The sequence below is a fragment of the Pinus tabuliformis genome, chromosome Q, assembly GCF_031772625.1.
Source record: "Pinus tabuliformis cultivar Carrire ecotype Pingquan chromosome Q, CPIR1, whole genome shotgun sequence".
Classification (NCBI taxonomy): Eukaryota; Viridiplantae; Streptophyta; class Pinopsida; order Pinales; family Pinaceae; genus Pinus; species Pinus tabuliformis.
Genome location: NC_142296.1, coordinates 461,924,314 through 461,938,702, shown reverse-complemented (window position 1 = coordinate 461,938,702; position 14,389 = coordinate 461,924,314). Strand labels below are relative to the sequence as shown.

Sequence of the window (14,389 nt, the reverse complement as noted above, 5' to 3'; positions counted from 1 at the left end):
CTCACTTTGGGCGTTTAGTATAAAATATATTATGGCAACGTCTTAAAAAAAATAATAAAAATAAATAGCGTTTAAGGAAAGTAACAAAGTTATTTAAAAAAAAAAAAAAGAGGGTGAAAAGGTAAGAAAGGGATACTTTAAAAGTTCACGTTGATTAAAAGATAGTTAAGTTCCAAAGTACAAAGTTACAAAATAAAAAAAGGGATTATTACTTTTATAGAAATTGAAAATATTATTATATTACCAAAAGGGAAAGATATTATATTAAAGATAATAAAAGAAAAAGAAATAAATTAAAAGTTTTGAAGGGGTTATTTTTAAAATCCTAAGTTTGTCCCAAAGAAGCAAAATGGACTCTACATCAGAAATGAAAGAAGGAAGATTCTCCTATAAAGGTATTCCAATTGTAAATTTTAAATTATTTACATTAAAAGGGTGTATCCAAAAGAAATAGATTCGCATCACCATTAATCCAAACATTGAATATAATTACATTAATATTAGTTTAGCAAATCAACTATTAATTCTAGAGCCAAATATAGGCGAACGAGAAGGATTTTTTGGCGAAAAAGAATATGAAATTAATGATTTACAAGTGACAATTGATTATTATGAGTACATAGCTCAATTTTGTGTCGTAACTATGCATGACAAATAGGTTGACATAATTCTCGGTCGACCTTGGTTCAAGGAATTAAGTACGTTCATTCTAAACATAGAAAACAAATTCTTGATGTTCCCTTGCAAGAAGAAGATGGTCACGTTCCAAAACATGACAACAAAATCAAAACTGATAATGCCTTCAGCGAAGGATCTTAAGGATATTTTGAAACTAATGTTTCAAGAGAATCCAGAAACAGTATCAAAGAAGCAGAAAGAGCTTGAAGAAGTCATATCCAACAAAAATAAGGAAAATTCATGTTTGAAGGAGCATAATCAGAAGTTTCTTACACAAGTAAGAAAATGTAAAGTTAAGAAACACCAGTTAGAACAAGAAATGGAAATTTCTGAAAAGAAACTCAATGAGAATCTATCAGGAAAAGAAGAGGAAAGTTTATGCTTAAAGAACCTTAACCAAAAGTTATTAAAACAAATCAAGTGTTTAAAAATTGGGAAGCTTGAATACCAAAATAAAGTTGACTTAGAAAATGAGGAACTTTTACGTCTCAGAAACCATAATCAAAGTCTACTCACTCAAATTAAAAAACTTAAGGATGATAGGAAATCATTGGAAAATAAGTTAGAAAAACTTATCACGAAATAAATGTCGAAGTCGTCAGTCCAAGTTGAAGGTAAAGGAACGAATACCTATCCAGTGAATATGACAACTCGAGAAGACAAGTCTGTTGAAGAAACGACACACTTAGATATTGCAGTTCAGATGATAAACATCCCAAGTGAAGATTCTGTAACCAACCCAACAACATCGTCACTTGAAGTAAATCAAAAAATTCCCACACACTTAATAAGGGAATGTCAAACCAAAAAAGTTCCATATCGACATCTGAATCATGAGAGTAGGCAACTCAGCTATGCTACGTATCGGGACCATTCAAACCAGAAACAACAAATTGATGTTCCAGAGAATAGTGATGTAACTTCAATCCAGTCCTATGATGACAAGTCGTTACAAAATTCCAGTGATCAGAATATTCCACAGAATATTAATCTAGGATGCTCTGATCCCTTCTCAGTGCAACATTTTTGTTTGTCACTTAAAAGATCATATCAGCTTGTATCGATGAAGATGATTGTTCCAAGACAAAAAGACATTTGAAGTCGAAAATGAAATCAAGCCTTTTTCATTAACAAGCTTCGAGGACAAAGATTTTTGAAGAGGTAGGCAATGTTATGAATAAATATATAAGAAATAATGTAAAATAATTTAAACGATAATAATCATAAATAATGATTAGTTAAACTAGTAATTAGGTTGAAGAGGCATGTCTAAATGAGACATGACTCTCCATGAAGAGATACCTGCTTGGTATATAAGCAAGCCTCTCATTCTCATTGTATCATTCATTCTTATTCAGAGACTTTAATATATAATATTTGTATCCTCGTGGATATCTTTATATTCCAAGTCTTTTGGAGTAATTAATCTGTAGAAGGAACTTTGTTCGCTTCAGTTGCTCGAAAAATTCAGGTTCTCAATGTGAAACCCCTCTTAGACTGAGTATCGCAGTTGTTATTTCCAAGTGGTGAATCATAAAAATAATATTGACCATATAAAATTATTGCACTGATAGCCCACAACCTTCAACTGAATTAAAATAGCCTTCAGAAAAGACTTAAGAACTAGAACATTGAACAGTGAAACAGGAAATTCAAAATATAAATCACACAACATGCTTAAACCTAAGCACTGTAATTTGATATAATTTAGAACATGGGAACTGAAATAGGAATATAGTATCTAAGAAGATATTACACTAAATTAGCGGGTTGGAAACAACTTACAAGCGCTGATCCTTCCAAACAAGCCCTTGCCCTTGTAAAGGATAGGTTTCCAGCCAGGAAAGACCCACCCCTTTGGAACATCTTTGGCGGATTTTGTCCTTCTGCTGGCCATCTATGTAAAGAAGAATCTGTTGTAGCAACCCATATTGAGTCATCCTGCAATGTCAACCGTAGAAGAGGATGCTTCTCCATACAGAGCAGTAAACTCTCTCTTGTAGTCAAATCTGTCAGGTATAACTGAACAACAGATTGAACATTAGGGCCCAGCTATAAGTAGATACCCTGTTTCTCATGAATTGCTAAAACTTTATTCTAACAGAGCACAAAAATTTTATGCTCTGATCCACCTGTCAACAGTGCTCTGAAAGAATACTCACAGAAAGATCTCTCCCACCACTGTATACATGACTAAAATTTGGTGTACTTGCAAGTGCCCAAACAGAGTCTGTATGCACAGCATATGAATGTACACAACGCTGCTGACCAAGATCCCAAAGCCTACACAAGACAATGATCATTAAAAGATGCATCACAAACCATTCATACCAAAAATAGCCAGATATTCTAGGAAAATCGACTTGTATTCCAATATCCCTAAAATATGAGGCATGTCACAATATGTTTATTCAACACATGCATACCTACAGAAAAGGAAGGATACAATAACACAAATGTTTACCCCCAAAACAAAGCACTATCAAACAAACATATGACCAATAAAACTTGCTATTTGATTTGTTTGCCTTGTATCATTATTCGAGAATTCCTATTAAAGCCAGAAGTCAATTAAAAAGTTAAATCCAGCCGGATATAATCAACATAGGGAATCAGTATGTAACTGAAATTGAATGTGATAGAAAGAAAGAAAGAAATATAACACGTGGTACATTTCCAGGGAGCAGTAACACCCAAGGTATGTTATGGCCCCAACCCTCACTAAACACTAAATATGCATCATGAAGTAATAAAAAACAACCTAATCTCTTGCAAAAGAAGTAAATGTTGATATAGAGAAAACACCACTCTAACGGACTGTAGTCAATGCTGATAAAGACTAACTCAATCATAAAAATGCAACACAGTAGTTGGAGAGATGGACTGCCCTTTATTAAAGATAGTAACAGAAGCTAGAAAGGGCATTTCCATGAAGATGGAGCCAGATATTTTGGAGAATTTACTTGATTAAATACCCCATAATGGGGCACATTACCATATAGCATTCTGCACCAATTTCTTCTCCAAAAGTGAGCTTCCTTCCTCTATAACCATAGAGACTCATCTGAGTCTCCAATCCTGAATTTATCTTCAATATACTCTCATCATTTCAAAGTTAAAACAAAGCCATATTTCATATAAACAGTTCACAGATCAGACCCTCTTCGTTTGAGAGGCATGCATGGCATATTCCAAGGGAGCACCCAAGGCATGTCATGGCCCCACAACTCACTAAACACTACAATGGCATCATAAAGTACTATACAATAACCAAATTGGTTGGCAAAGAGGTCTTGTGAATATAGAGAAGCCAGATCTCCTAAGAAGTCTATTTCATGCTGATGAAGGCTAACTGGAGCACAGAAATACAGTGCAGCAATCGAAGAGACAGAGTGCCTTTTGTTAAGGGCAATGACAGAATGCAGAATGGGGATTTCTAGGCAGATTGAATATTGCAATTATGGACTATTTACTTGTACAAGTACCCCATGATGAGGTGCATTACAATATTGAATATACTATCCTACACCAATTTCTCCTGAAAAAGTGAGCCACCTTCCTCTATAGTGATAGAGACTTATCTCCAATATAACCTTATCATTTCAAAGTTATGACAAAGATGCCCGGCAAATAAAGTTTAAACAATCAAGTTGTCCACTTCTGAGAGACATATTTGTAAAGAGGTACGTTTTTCATTTCTGTAATTATTGCTAAGAAAATGACGAAATCCCTACCCTACTCTGTTATAGGGCTCATGATCAAACAACATTACACAGCAATTTATCCTCAAAAATACTGAACAGTAATTGAAGAGACACACTGATCTTTATCAAGGGCAATAACAGAACCCAGAAAGGGAATTTCTAGGCAAACTGAACAAGGAAACTTTGGATATTTACTTGTATAAATACAAGATGCATTACACAATAGCATTCTACACCAAGTTCTCCTGAAAAAGTGAGCTATCTTCCTCTATAACGATGGAGACCTATCTCCAATCCTGAATTTATCTTCAATACAACCTTATCAATTCAAAACTATAACAAAATGGATATATGAATAAAGAGTTGCTGTTTTCAGAGATCAAGCTGTCTTCTTCCAAGAAACATGTTTGTAAAGGGGTTTTTTTTCATATCTTTGATTATTGCTAAAAGTATGAGGAAATCGATACCCATAATGGGGCATAATATCAAACAGCATTACATGACAATTTGTACTCAGAGAGTGTGCCTCCTTCCTCTAGAAACACAGATATTCACCTCTCGTCCTAAATTTCTCTTCCACATAAATGTATCATTTTGAAGTTAACAAAGGCATTCGGTGAATATGGAGATATTGTTTCCAGATATCAAGCTATCATCTCAGAGAGACATTTGTGAAGGGGTATTATTTTTATTTCTGTAATTATTGTTATTGTTAAAAGTATCAGGAAATCCCTTCTGATTAATTTTACTTTTATAGCTTTTATCTTTTGCATGAATTATTGTATGCCCTAGTTATCCACCTTACTGTAATGAGGAAATTGCAATTTCTCTTCTGTTTTTGTTAACTCTTCAACTTTGCATCTTAGAAAAATCCCAATCCATACATGCAACCCAAGGGCAACTTAGAGGAGCTACTCACTGTCACCTCAAGGACTCCCTTTCTCACGTGAGTCACGTCAAGAACTCCCTTTCTCACTTTAGGCTGGCTCTTCTCCAACACAAAGGAGCTATCCCAAAGTAGGATTGCTAAGGCTGTGACAAGGAGCCTGAAAGTGAAGCAAAGAAATAGCTGGGAAAAACAATGTTTTAATAGTATAAAGAAAATAAAGGGATGATGGAAGGATCAAGAGATTAGTACCAACAAAGGAAAAATGGATCCAAGAAGCTAATCCAATAGGGTGATTCATAAATGTTTAAGTGCTGCACATGCCACACACAGACTACAATAAACCTTAATATGCTGAAAATGAATTCAGAAAAATGTAGTAGGAGGGCCCTGCCACATCAAAACTATGCCATTATGGTATACCATACACAATGAAGTATTAGTCTAGCGCCCAGCCAAGAAGACATTACATGCAAGAGAATACTATCATGTATAAGACAACAAAGGATTCAAAAGGGAGAAACTCTTCACATAAAACACTTCCAATAGGGTAGATATACCCTTCTCTCTTTGCCCTACAAATCAAGTTCAAGCTATCTCTACCACCATTCATCAACAATACTAGGAAACAATAAGCCACATGTTGATAGGAGAAACACCTCACAATTCACATATGCTCCAAGAAAGATATATTAATTACGCTCCAACGAGGGGATCTCCTCCAAACTCGAACCATGAGAATAAATGAAGAGATCAAACCCTTATATAGGTTTGAGCTCCATCTTCATCCACAATAAAATAATGATATCCAATACCAAAACCCTAGATCTATGCTAGGGAGGAGAAATGGAACGATATACTCCAACTATGAAGTCAACAAATACATAAAATAGTGGTGGTTAAGCCACATTTATAAATCTCCAATAAAGAATGCTACATTAGGGTAGAACACTTCCATCAAAGAGGGAGTAAGACCATGCAATAGCTCCAACGTCTTACATAAAACCTCCAAGAGAAGTCACTCCATTCATCGATCATCAATAATCATGCAATGTGACATCAAGTGATGTATGTCTAAGGCATAATGCCCACTATTTTTTATTCAATGTTCTAGGATAAAATAATATTAATATTAAAAAATGGAACAATGATGATGAATTGCATTTGGAGGGGCCCCAACAATAAATATAAGCTAAGGTATCTCTTGATAACAAATTATGACTTTTTCTAATCATTTGTATCATCACTAATTATTATTATCTTTTGATATATTATATATTATATATTTTATCATTTATTATTTTTATCTATTGTTTATTTATTATTTGCTTGAATTTTATGTATATAATAATTCCTTCCCCTTCAAATTCCTTTGTGCTCGAAGAAAGGGTGATAAAGGATGTTTTTGATAGAACTTCTATCTCTCCTAAAATGCATCCTCTTCTAGCAAATTCTTCCATTTAAAAAGATACTCCTTAATAACTCTAGAGCATAATCTTCTCTCCTTAGTGGCAATGATAGTTGTTGGCTCTAGAATGACTCATCATCAAATATAGGAAGCGATGTCTATGTTGTTAGATGTTGTCCCAACATTATTTTGAGACATGATACATGAAAAACACTATGGATGCAACTCTAATCTCTCAAGTCCAAACCATATGCTACTTTCTTCATCTTCCTGTCAATCTGAAATGTTCCATAGAACTTGGGAGACAACTTGCTTTTTCTTTGTTATTTTAGAGATAATTATTTGCGTGGTTGGAGTCTAACAAATATTCAGGTCTCCAACTTTAAATTCACTTTCTATTCTCTTTTGGTCGGCTTGTTTCATATGGTTCTTGCGATCGTGAAGATTTCCTTGAATATCTTAATAACCTTCTGGGTTTCATCTAAATAATCCTTTACTATTAGAACTTTTGTTTCATTTATGGCAAACTCCTTCACTTAGGAGGTTCATAATCATAAATAACTTGAAATTGTGTCATTTTACCTAATGTCTGATATGTGGAGTTGTTCCAACACCTGGCAAGGTGCAACAATTGGAACCACTTATTCTGCTTATCGGTTACAAAACAAATAGGCAGATTTCCTGAAGGATGGTAAGTTGAACTCATGTTGAGGGAAGTCCCAATTTGTTTGCGAAACTTCTTCTAAAAGAAACAAATTTCCTTCCAAAAGATACTTTTAAATTTGGCATCCTTATCAGTGACAATTATCTTCAAAAAACTATGCAATTTATCAACATTTTTGCATTTGATGAATTTTTTTTCTTCACCCTTATGGAGCGTGCATATTTAGAGAATCTATCAACTACCACAGGGAATGTTATATGCATAAAGTTTAAGTTTTTTGTAAATTTGTTTGGACTATCTCTGGTTTCTCAAACATTGAGTCAATTTTAGATGTTTTTCTCATTACAAGAGTGTTTTTTGGCGCACTTTTCACTACATCAACTTATTGCTATCCTCTTTAGAATTTCTGAATCAACTCATTTCAAGTGCCAAAAAAGTGGATTCATGAAAAAATATATCAAAGCTATCAAGAAAACATGTGTAAAGTGTCAATGTTGAACTAAGTCCATAAAGAAAGGGTACAAGCCCTATTCAACCAATAAAATAAGACTATGCCTCAACATGTGTGTCAGATACCCCTCCAAAGATGGCATATGTCACCTTCTAAACCATGCAACTTATGCATCAAGTCATAAAGAAGGGAGCACTCTATGGTATGACCTGTTGAAATGTGTAACTAGTTTTGGTCTTCATAATGACATATGTAATCATGATTTTATGTATTTGTTGTAATGAGACATATCTTCATTCTTGAAACATGGGTTTCGGGATCAAGGAAAATTTATTTATAGGTCAAGCACCCATTGAGTGCTTCTAGGGCTTGTCATTGAGTCTACAAGTCAATTGAGTCATTGTCATGTATGGAAGACCCTTTTGGGCATGTTACATCTTGTAAAGAAAATTTATGTAAAGTCAAAAGGTCAAATAAACCCTCCAATACCTTGTCATCATCAAACAAACAAGTCGGGCTTCATGAGTGGACAAGTCGTCCTAAAGGCAGCAATTCGACTTAGAAAGAAGCCTATATATAAAAAGACTTCGACCTCATTTGAAGATCATCCAGTTAGCTTTCAAGAAGTTCGATCTAAGAGAAAAAGAGGATGAAAAAGGAATTTGAATACCTAACAAAGAAGGAAAAGAAGAAAGCGAAGTTTTGGGATTGCCTTTGGGCTACCATCCTTCACACGTAAAAGATAATTAGGGCATCTATTATAGCAGCTAAAGATCAAACTACAACAGTCAAGTTAGGGCTCCAAGTAGCATACTTTGCAAGTCGAGTTTTTGAGAAGAAAGGACCATCTCAAGCGAAGAAGAAAAGAGGAAGAAATCACCACCTTCTCAACATGTGCAAAAGCTAGGGTTTCTGCAGAAGAAACTGTTGGGGGTCGAAGTTGCAGAAGAAACCATTGGGGATCGAAATTGCAGAAGAAGCTACAAGGTGTCAAAGTTGCAGAAATTGTTGGGGTCAAAGTTGCTAGAGAAAAGAAAGTTCGTCAAGGAGGAAGAATTGACTTGGTCTTGAAGGGGACTTTGACAAGGGTCCTAGGTCTTGGAATTCATCATATGAAGTTCTATAAGAAGAGAAGAGTTCTTGTGGGTTTTCCTCTCAAGAGGAGAGATTTTGGTCCTGGCCGATAGCCTATATCTTGTGTCTTATTGTCTCATTGATCTTCATTGTTTGGTAGTTGTTTGATGATAGAAACAATAATAATAATCGAGTGAAATAAGAAGTCAATCAAGTTAAGTAAACATATGTCACAAACAGTTATCAAAGTAAGAGAAATCACCTAATCTAGCTACCCCAAGATTTCTCAACATGGTACCAGAGCTAAGGTGACAAGACAAGGAAAGGCAACTTGAAGAAGGATCATCAAGAAAGTCAAGACATCAAAGAGGACATCAAACCATCAAGAAGGACTGGTATTCACATCAACTTGAAGAAACGATCTAAGGATCGCATCATCACAACTCAAGGAGAAGAAGACCTTCAAAAAAGGATTCTACACTTGAAGCACCTTCGAAAGCCTCCACATTCTACACTATCATCCAAGCTAGTAAGAAGAAACATTGTCATAATCATTAAAGACATCAAGGTGATCTCCCTCTCATTGAAGAAAGGATCATAGCCAAAGCATATTTGAAGAAAAACATCTCTAGAAGAAGAAGCATTGTCATCTTCAAGGAATTTATCATCATCAGCAATCTTCATGTTGAAGAATGTAACTAGTGTCGATCTTCATAATTTTATTTGAGTCATGATTTAATGTATTTATCAAAAGAAAGAAAAAGAAATTTTATTATTGACTTATTAAAGCATGGGTTTCATACTTGGGTCAATTGTTTATAGTTCAAAGCCTACATTGTCGGCTTCTAGGGTTTATGTCAAGTGTCCTTGTCCATGTCACAGAGTAATAGACCCTTCTTGGACATTATTAATCAAGAAACAAATTTATTTTGATGTAAATTAGGTCTTCTAGGCCTCCTCCACCAAGTCGGCCTAACTAAGGGGCAAAATCTCCTATATAAAGGCAACAACTTGACCTCATTTGGAGCACTCACTCACCGAGTTCGATCCGCAGTTGTCAGGGCACTAAAAATTGTGAAATTCAAGGAAGAAGGTGGAAAGGGCTAGCGAAGGAGGAGGTCTCTATCAAGCACAAGAAGTTGACATTCTCTCTCTCTCTCTCTCTCTCTCTCTCTCTCTCTCTCTCGTGTGAAGTTGTTGAGCTGTTGGAAGGGCCGAAGTTGCAGAAATATAGCAAGGCCGAAATTTTGGATTTGCTAGGGGCTAAAATTCTGGGTTGTTGTTGGGCAGAAATTGTTGGACAAGAAGAGACTACTAAAATTTGTTGAATCGTATTGGAAGGTTGACTTGGTAGAGGAGGAGGGTCCTTTGCTCTAGGGTCTTGGCCTATCTCAACTTAATTTTGCTAGTGGAAGAGTTTGACTGGGTTTTCCCCCCTAAAGGGGTTTTAGCCCTGACAGAGTGCCTACATTTGGTGTTTTTGATCTTCGTGTTTTGCTTTTGATAATTCCTTGATGAAACAAAGATAAAAGAAGAACATAAGAAAGTTAATAAGAACTAAAAGAATTATTAACATAAGAAAATATTTATGCCTTTATGATTTTCTAACATGGTATCAGAGTTAAGGTGAAAAAGAAGACTCAATATCTATTGATAAGAGAGATATAGGAAAAAGGTTTTCAAGGAAGGCCACAAGGAGTAGGAGATAGCAATATGACAAACTTAATGAAGGGAGAAAACAAACTAGAAGGAGCCTCCAACTACAGGGCATGGAAAAAGAGGATAGATCTTATTCTCGCTAAGCACAAAGTTTTGGACCTTGTTCAAGGAAAAGTCAAGAAACCTACAGATGAAGCAGAGAAAGAGAAGTTTAGAGAAACTGAAATATTGGCCATAAATCTAATAGTAGATGGAGTAAAGGACAACCTAATTCCATACATATCCAACATAGACTCCGCTCAAGAAATGTATGAGGCTCTCTCAAAATTATTCACCATCAAGAACATTGGTCAAATAGCAAGCCTCAAGAATGAACTAAGGACAATAAAGATGACAAGAGACAATATTGTATCATCATACTTTGTAAAGATATCTAGAATAAGAGATGAACTCCAAGCAATAGATGAAGTTGTACTAGAAAAGGAGCCTATAATTGCTGATCTTCTAGGACTATCAAAATATTGGAGTGCTTTTGCATCAGGAATTAACAGTAGGAAAGATACGCCAACATTTGAAAAAATATGGAATGCATGCAGTCAAGAAGAAGCCTTAATATCATTAGTAAACAACAAGGAGGAGGATGAAGAAGAAAACACCTTTAATGCCTATTCTACTCATCACAAGAAGAAGGGAACCTTCAAGAAGTTCAAAGGACCAAAGAAGAAAGTTGACCTATCCAAGGTTGAATGCAACATCCGTCATACGATGGGTCACTACAAAAGTCATTGTCCTGAAACTCCAAGGAATAGGAAGAGAGAAAGTGAACATGTGAATGTTGTTGATGAAGCTCCACCTAAGAGATGTAGAGAATTCAATACGACAATGGATGTGTTAATTCTCTTTAACTTGACAACTGTTCGTGTTACCTTTACCTTATTAGCTCTGATTCTTATCATTATAATGTGAAATACATCAAACAACTACCAAAACAATAAGAACAGTGACACAGTATATAGGCTACAAGCTAAGGCCAAAACCCCTCCTATTGAGGGGAAAACCCTTAAATCTCTTCTCTTCTTATAGATCCTTCAATTGACAAATACCATGACCTAGTGACTCAGAAAAATACCCTCCAAGATCAAGTTCATCTTGGCCTCCTACTACAAAATCTTCAACCTCCTACTACATATCTAAAATTCTGTCCCCTGGCAACTGCTGCAACCGTTGTTGCCCCTCTTGAAGACTTTGATATTCTTCATATGGCCTCTTCTTCCCTTCACTTGCCTTTCTTTGAGAATTAGGGCTAGTGAGATACCCTCAATGACCTTCACTTGACTTCTTTCCTCTCTTTCTTCCAAGATCGAAACAAAGATAACCCTTGCACAGAAAACCCTCTCTTCAACTTGTACATGGGAGAGAGAACTAGCCCAAGCACCTTGACTTTTCTTCGATCGCTTCTTCGTCCTTCTTCTTCAACCTCTTCTTATCCTCTTCTTCGCATAGAATGAGTAATGAGTGAGTGATGCGAATGGAGGACGAGTTCCTCTCTATATATAGGCCTCTTCTGTTGAGAATTCAGTAGGGCAAGGAATATGTTAATTCTCTTAACTTGATAATTGTTTGTGTTACCTTTTTACTTATTAGCTTTGTTTGTTATTATTCCAATGTGCAATACATCAAACAGTGACCAAAATAGTAAGAACAGTGACATAGTGTATAGGCTGCAAACTAGAGCTAAAACCCCTCCTCTTGAGGGGAAAACCCATAAATCTCTTCTTTATCTTTTAGATCTTTCAATTGACGAATACCATGACCTAGACTTAGACCAATACCCTCCAAGATCAAGTGTATCACGACCTCCAACTGCAATATCTTTGACCTCCCAGTAGATCCGAAAATTCTACTCCCCAGCAACTACTGCAATTGTTGTTGCTCCTCTAGGAGACTTCGATCTCCCTCTAATAGCCTTCCTCTTGACTTTGCCTACCTTGACTTGAGTCCTAAGGCTAGTAGGGTGCCCTAAGGGACCTTCTCTTACCTTCCCTTCTCTCCTCCTTCAAAATCGAACCCCAGAAGATCCAGGGCAGAAAAACCCTAACTTAGACCTTCCCAGAAGAATAGATAAGGCCTAGAAACTTTGACTTCTTCGCACTTCCTTCTTTGACTTCTCCTTCTTCGCATAATATATGAGTGAGTGAGTCATCCAAATGGAGGAGGAGTTCCTCTTATATATAAGCTTCTTCAAGGTTGGGCGTCGCTCTTCATGTAGGCCGACTTGACAGCTCATTAGGCCAACTTGATCTTTGAGGTATTTTGACACTTTAAAGACAATATAATTTTTTTTTTACATTTTACAATGTGCCCATAAGATCTTCAATATATGATAATGACTCTTATACCTAGGACAAAGCCTAGAAGTAGTCAATGGGTGCTTGACCTATAAAATAAAAGAACTTGAGCATGAAACCCATGCTCCAATAATAATAATAATTTCTTTTTCATTTGATATTTACAAGAATACATTTCATACTCATGAAGACCAAACCTAGTTACACGTTTTTCAACATCTTCAAGGGTAGACGTGGCTCTTCATGTAGACCGACTTGACAGCTTCCAGGCCGACTTGATCTTGGAAGGCATTTTTGACACTTTAAAGACAAAAACAACTTTTTCTTTACAAGATACAATGTGCCCATAGGGTCTTCAATATATGACAATGACTCTTAGACCTAGGACAAACCCTAGAAGCACTCAATGGGTGCTTGACCTATAAAATAAAAGAACTTGAGCATGAAACCCATGCTCCAATAATAATAATTTCTTTTCATTTTATAATTTACAAGAATACATTTCATACTTATGAAGACCGAACCTAGTTACACATTTTTCAACAAGAGAAACAAGACTAAAGAATCTGAAATCAAAGATCTATTTGTCAAAGACTCTCAGGGAATACCATCCCTCGCACATCCTTCTATCTTAAGTTTTCCATATTTTCCTTTATGTTTTGATTTCTAAAGTTTGTATGTCTAACATATCTTGTTCGAACATTCTTGAATTGTTTTGATAAGTTGTAGGTATCCCTCAAAAGGATTGGATTAAGAGGGAGCCTTCACCGTTTTACTAAAAGATAAGTATCTTGTTCCTTGTTTTTCTCTTTTATGTTTAGTTTCCTCCTCACATCAAAATTTGTTTGTATTGTATGCTAATAACTTTTTCTTAATATTTTCCTTGGTCAGGAAAGCTTGTTGAATGCTCAGTGGTTATGGAGGAGACTTCAAAGGATAGACTTGAAGCATGGAAGAAGTTTTGTTGCAAAGGAAACTCGTCAAGATTTGATGTCCTACAAGGTTTGTTAGAAAACAATTCAAGGTATGTCTTAAACTACAAGTTTTGTTACAAGGTTCTCTTCATAGAAAAGGTATGTTCATTCTCTTTTGAAATTTGCTTCACATTATTGACATCATTATGTTTGGGGTTTTGAATCTTAAAGATTCTTGTTAGGGTGATTAATCGATAGTTGAATCTATCCTCATTATATTGTCTCTTATTTGATCATTCTTATGAAACCCTAACCTTTAGGGTTCATTATAAAACCCTAGCCTTTTGATGCAAGGGCATTGATTACAAAACCCTAATCTACTTAGTGTTGGTGAGGAAGTCTAGAAATCCTATTCTTTTGATGTTTAGGGTTTTGGTATTGTTATGATAGAAACCCTAGTTCTTTAGGGTTTGTTGTTAATGTCTAAGTTATGTATCGAAACCCTAGATCTTTAAGGTCTGATGAATTAGGGTTTATGAGCAAGACCCTTGTATTAGCTAAAATAAGGTCCTAGGAATGAAACTCTAGGTGTGTATTCTTCTG

At 35.5% G+C, this 14,389-nt stretch overlaps 1 protein-coding gene across 2 annotated transcripts in view; it reads right to left on the bottom strand.

The window, feature by feature from the left end:
- The window catches only part of LRS1 (Transducin/WD40 repeat-like superfamily protein), a 255,485-nt gene that overhangs the window by 95,867 nt on the left and 145,229 nt on the right, over window positions 1–14,389 (bottom strand). For both annotated transcript variants that reach the window (XM_089384693.1, XM_089384692.1), the window contains 2 exons: window positions 2,841–2,961; window positions 2,464–2,700 (listed from right to left, as the gene is read on the bottom strand). In XM_089384693.1, the coding sequence (XP_089240819.1) occupies window positions 2,464–2,700; window positions 2,841–2,961 (358 nt within the window). The remainder of the gene's footprint in view (window positions 1–2,463; window positions 2,701–2,840; window positions 2,962–14,389) is intronic.